The sequence below is a fragment of the Nicotiana attenuata genome, unplaced genomic scaffold (genome assembly GCF_001879085.1).
Source record: "Nicotiana attenuata strain UT unplaced genomic scaffold, NIATTr2, whole genome shotgun sequence".
NCBI lineage: Eukaryota > Viridiplantae > Streptophyta > Magnoliopsida > Solanales > Solanaceae > Nicotiana > Nicotiana attenuata.
The window spans coordinates 350429-356202 of record NW_017670233.1 but is presented as its reverse complement, the minus strand read 5'-3'; the positions used below and the strand labels follow the sequence as shown (position 1 = coordinate 356202).

General features: G+C 38.1%; 1 protein-coding gene across 1 annotated transcript; it reads left to right on the top strand.

Moving 5' to 3' along the window:
- Positions 1-689: 689 nt before the first annotated feature.
- LOC109236316 (UPF0301 protein CHU_1773-like) lies at positions 690-3410 on the top strand. The gene is made up of 2 exons (XM_019402480.1): positions 690-1093; positions 2458-3410. The coding sequence occupies exons 1-2, from the start codon at positions 943-945 to the stop codon at positions 3231-3233; spliced, it is 927 nt and encodes a 308-aa protein (XP_019258025.1). The 5' UTR covers positions 690-942; the 3' UTR covers positions 3234-3410.
- The last annotated feature ends 2364 nt before the right edge of the window (positions 3411-5774 follow it).

Sequence of the window (5774 nt, the reverse complement as noted above, 5' to 3'; positions counted from 1 at the left end):
TATATATATAATCCATGCACGATTTAACATAGCATAGTTATAGCCCCCTGCTTTCTGGTGACATAACTTTGTGTCGTCAGAATGTTGGTAGAAGCATAATAATATAATTGAGCATAATTTTCAAGAATATATAATGTATATTATAAAAATAACTTTATTTAAATAATTATTTTATATTACGTGCATGGGAATATATATTTTACAACCTTTATTTTCTTTCATTCTGAATTGTGTAAATAAAATTTTGAATTTCTGTTGTTAATACTAAAAAGTTTAAAAAAAATAAAATAGGTATTTCGCAATCCAAAATTTTGAAAAATCTAGTTGAGTGACCTTCTGAGTGCAATAGGCATAGTTCAGTGACTTTGTTGTTACAAACGAAAGAAAAGTGACTTTAGGAGATAATTTCGGATAGTTGAGTGACCATTTGAATAATTGACTCCATTTTTCAACATAACTTAAAAAAAAAAAAAATTGCTAGCTATGACTCAACCCGGGAAAGAAGAAGGAAAGAAAGTGACAAAAAAAAAAAAGGGTTAAAGAAACAGGAAGTCATACTGACCTCTGTGGTTAGAACCAGAACACATCATTTATAAAAGTGCACTAGATTTCAGCAGATTAAACCTTAGCCACTTGTAACTCATACCAACCACAATATCCTGCATAAGTATACGTGTAATCCTATAAGTGCTGTCCTGTCTTCTTACGTGTAAAGCCATATCCATCAGCCCATACTTTCGGGAAAGCACTCTGCCAACAGTGAAAAAGCATCCTACTTGTACTGGATTGGCTCGAAAACTCGGTGTGGTCTACATTTAACCACATTCTCCATATAAAACACAATGAATTCTCTCTTTATACTTGAACCCTTTTTTGCTATAACACTGTTTCAGTCTTTATAGCAGAATCCTTTTGAATCTGCAGCTAAATTCTGAAACCAATATGGAAGCTTGCTTTGTGACTTCAAAGCCCTTGTCAGAGAAACTCTTCCCTTTGTTAGGATCAAGAATATGTTATTCTACAAGAAGAAGGTTATTTGTTACTAGTCAGTTTCATCAGCTCAAAAAAGTTGGCACTCCTTTGTCACTGACTTGTAAGTCTCCTCTTTCTTGTTTTCTCCGTTTTGCATTTCAAATTGTGATGCTCTGTGGATTCTGATGAAACAGTCCCGTGATGGAGACACCACATTTCAAATTGTGATGCTCAAATTACCTCACCATCAACGGAGCTAGATCTAGGCCGGAGTCTGCGGGTTCTATTAAAATCATTATTCTTAACTCCAATACCATGAGGCCAAAAAAACAAATTTAAAGTATACTAAGCAGGCGTTTGGACATGATTTTCAGTTTTTTTTTCAAATTTGAATTGAAGATGAAGTTATATTTGGTTATAATTTTTGCAATATATTTGGATGTCTTTTTTTTCAAAACCATGAAATATGATTCATATCCCACAACTTGTAAAAAATATCAAAACCACCCCAATTTGATTATCCTACTTGAAATAAACTATCGAAATGCTATTGTTTAGCTGTTATCATATTCTGCTTTACTGCAATATACTATAGATGCAAAATCAATATCACATTTTTTTAATTCTACTAACACACAGAAAAGGTGCAAAAGCAGGCATAGCCATATTTCTCATAAGTCATAATCATATAATCAAACTTCCAATGGGCGTAGTTCAAGTATCAACTAGGACTGATGTTCCACCATCAGTTGCCAAAGATATATCTGAAAGTGATAGGGTCATTTTATAAATTTTAAAAATATAGAGTAAATTTATAAAATTAAAACTAGCAAATTCTCATTTTCAATTGAAAAAAGGAAAAATTGGTAAAAATGGGATAACCAAACATTGTTTTTGAAAAAAAAGGAGAAAATTAGTATGTCCAAATGGGTCTTAGAGCCCGAGCCCGTTTGGACATAAAAAAAAAATCGCTTTTTCTGAAAAAATTTAACTTTTTTTCCAAATTAGTGTTTAGCTATAACATTTTCAATTTTCACTTCAAGATAATTTTGGAATTTTTAGAAAATTTGAAAAACTTCAAAAGCTGTATTCAAAATTTCCACTTATATGACTCACAAAACCTAAAAAAAAAAATCAAAATTATATTCATGTCCAAACACAACTCTAATTTTCAAATATTATTTTTACTTAGAAATTTTCTTTCACTTTTTTTTGGTAATTTTACATTTCTTATGTCCAAACGCCCACGAAGATTACACTCATTGAGTTACTAATTTTAAATTGTGATTCGAGAACAATAACTCAGGGAACTCGGGGTAATTTCAATCATTTGGAAAAGGAATTTTTCATTAGTTCAATTTTTTAGATATTCTGATGAAAAATTGTGCGTAGGCTACCTGTGATAACTGCCGTCTGTTTTTGGTTCATGTAAACTACAAAAAAGATGGTATTTTTGGGAAAGCTGAGCAAACTTTGTACTTGTAGGTTGTCAGGCAAGTTCATCATTGCCATCACCCTCACCTCAAGACGAAGAAAGATCTTTTGCTGATTCTGATTGGCGATCATTTCGTGCACGATTGGTGGCCGGAGAAAAAACTTTCCGGTCAGAAGAGCCGTCATCCGTCGTCAATCCGGACACCGTTGACGATCTTCCGCCGTCTCCGGCCGTCACAATTGGTAAAAAATGGGCTCACACCATTCACGAACCAGAGAAAGGCTGCTTGCTCATCGCCACTGAAAAGCTCGACGGCGTCCACATCTTTGAGCGGACCGTAATTCTCTTGTTGTCAATGGGCCCGACAGGCCCAACGGGCTTAATTCTCAACAGGCCATCACTTATGTCAATCAAAGAAATGAGATCGTCTGTATTGGATATGTCCGAGACGTTTGCGAATAGGCCGTTGTTCTTTGGTGGGCCTTTAGAAGAAGGGCTTTTTTTGGTAAGCCCAAATGAAGGAGGAGAAGATGGGCTTGGAAAAAGTGGAGTATTTGATGAAGTAATGAAGAGTGTGTATTATGGTACAAAAGAGAGTGTGGGCTGTGCAGCTGAAATGGTAAAAAGGGATGTAGTTGGGCTTGAAAACTTTAGGTTTTTTGATGGGTATTGTGCATGGGAGAGAGATCAATTGAGGGATGAGATTAAAGCTGGTTATTGGACAGTAGCAGCTTGCAGTCCAAGTGTAATTGGGCTGTCTAATGTTGCAAGTGTTGGGCTTTGGGAAGAAGTTCTTGGGCTTATGGGCCCTAAGAAAGTTTGGTGAACATTTGGATCATTTCTGATGTTTGTCATTTGTAAAGAAAGGATATGGGTTTCTGTATTATATTAACTTCAGAGTTAGATTTGTGTTTTACTGTGGGAGCCCAACATTGTAAATTATTATGCATTGAAATGTGAACTATTAACTGATTAAATGAGAATGGAGTTATACTTTGTCAAATAGCCTAATTCCTTAAGATTTCATGTTAATGCATATTTTCTTTAATTTTGCAGACTAAAGGGGAAGAACATAAGAGGTTCACTCTTTTTAATTTTTTGAGGATCTCGAGAAGGAATGGCGTGAATTTGTCTGGCTGTTAGATGAATCCATGCAACAAATGCATTGAATAAAATTTTAAAAAACACATTGCGTTTGAGTTTATAAACTATATATTAAACATGTAACGACCCGACCGGTCGTTTTGAGTTCTAGCACGTCGTTCGGCGGTTTGAGGCCATGAGTAGCTTCAGTTCAAGTATTATGACTTGTACGCGTGGTCGAGATTGAATTTCGGGAAGTTCAGAATTGAATTGAAAAGAAAATTCTCATTTCGAAAGCTTTATGTTGGAAAGATTGACTAAGATTGAATTTTAGAGTAAACGGCATCGGAATCGAGATTTGAAGGTTCCACCAGGTTCGTATAATGATTTCGGACTTGGGCGTATGTTCGGATCGGATTTTGGATGACCAGGGAGCGTTTCAGCGCCTATCGTGGAAGTTAGCATTTTGGAAGAATTTTATAAATTTGGGTTGAAATGCATTTCAATGTTATCGATGTCCGTTAGGAATTCCGAGTCTGAGAATAGCTCCGTATGGTGATTTCGTTATTGGGAGCGCGTCCGGAAGTAGATTTGAAGGCCCGTAGGTCATTTTGGAGTCATTTGGTGAAAATTAGAAATTTGAAGGTTTTTGAGAAGTTTGACCGGAAGTGGACTTTTTGATATCGAGGTCGGAATCTGATTCCGAAAGTTGGAGTAGGTCCTTAATGTCAAATGTGACTTGTGTGCAAGATGACGTCAACCGGGCGTGATTCGATAGGATTCGGCATCGAATGAGGAAGTTTGAAGTTCTGAAGTTCATAAAGCTTGAATTGGAGTGTGATTCATGGTTTTAGCGTTGTTTGATGTGATTTGAGGCCTCGAGCAGGTCCGAATTATGTTTTGGAACTGGTTGGTGTGATTGGACGGGGTCTCGGGGGCCTTGGGTGGATTCCGAGTGGCTAACGGATCGAAAATGGAATTTGAGGAAAGGTTGAGGCAGTAGGGCACCTGGTGTAATTTTACCTGCGTGAAGAGGGCCGCAGGTGCGAGCCCGCAGGTGGGGGGAAAGGACTCGCAGAAGCGGATTTTGCTGGGGGAGGCGTGGACCGCAAATGCAGTCGAGTTCCGCAGAAGCGGGACCGCACCTGCGCGTGGAGCCGCAGAAGCGAAGGCGCAGAAGTGGATGGGACACGCAAATGTGGAGTTGAGGGGTCTGGTGGAAGACCGCAGAAGCGGTAGTTGGGCCGCACATGCGGAACCGCAGAAGCGGTCAAGTGACCGCAGGTGCGAAAGTCGGAGCTGGGCAGTGTCTTCTTTAAAACGAGGGTTTGGCTCTATCTCATTTCACTTCGCCCATGGGAGCCGATTTTCGAGCACATTGGAGTGCCATCTTCATCAATCATAATGGGGTAAGTGCTTCCTTCACAAATTTGAGTTAAGTACATGAGTTTATATGGATTTGAACATGGAAATTAGTAGAAATTGGTCTTGTATATTTGGATTTTGACCACGATTTTGGACATGGAATTGAGAATAAATTATATATTAAAGTTCGTGATGTCACGGGCAAACTTTATCTTCTAAAATTTTCGGAATCCGGGCACGTGGGCCCGAGGGGAATTTTACCGACTTTTCAAGCGGAGTTGGGAATTATTGTAACTAGAATTATAATGAGTATTTGAGTGGGTTTACACAATTATTGACTAGTTTTGGAGCGTTGGAAAGGCTTGGGAGCGGGTTATGGAACTTCGGAGCGAGGTAAGTCTCTTGTCTAACCTTGTAAGAGGGAATTAACCCCATAGGTGAACTAAATTATTATGTGCCTCTATTTGTGGGGGGCTACGTATGCACGAGGTGACGAGAGTCCGTACATAGCTACTAGTTATGCCTATGTCTGGGTAGTTTTAGGCTTACATCATGCGTTGTTGATATTGTTGTTAATTTATGTTTATTGTTTGTCTTGAGAAGAAGCGAGATTGAGTTAGCTTATTAAATGTTTGAAAGGAGTTGAAATTGAGGAAAGGTTGGGAACTTAAAAGTTTTCATTTGAAATTCGTAATTTAAAAAGAATCGAGTAATACTTTAATAACTTAAGAAATCTATGTGTAACCGCGTCGCACATATGATCCGCGAGCGGAGTAATTCCTAAAACCTATCTTTGACCGCATCGCACGTATGATCTGCGAGCGGGGCAATTCTTTAAACATATATTTGACCGCGTCACACGTATGATCCGCGAGCGGGGAATTCTTTAAACCTATATTTGACCGCGTCGCAAGTATGA

Bases quoted from the DNA above. Each gene is read 5' to 3' on its own strand.
- LOC109236316 (XM_019402480.1), top strand. From the start codon at position 943: ATGGAAGCTTGCTTTGTGACTTCAAAGCCCTTGTCAGAGAAACTCTTC. The intron at 1,094-2,457 runs GTAAGTCTCCTC...TTGTACTTGTAG, and splicing joins CACTCCTTTGTCACTGACTT to GTTGTCAGGCAAGTTCATCA.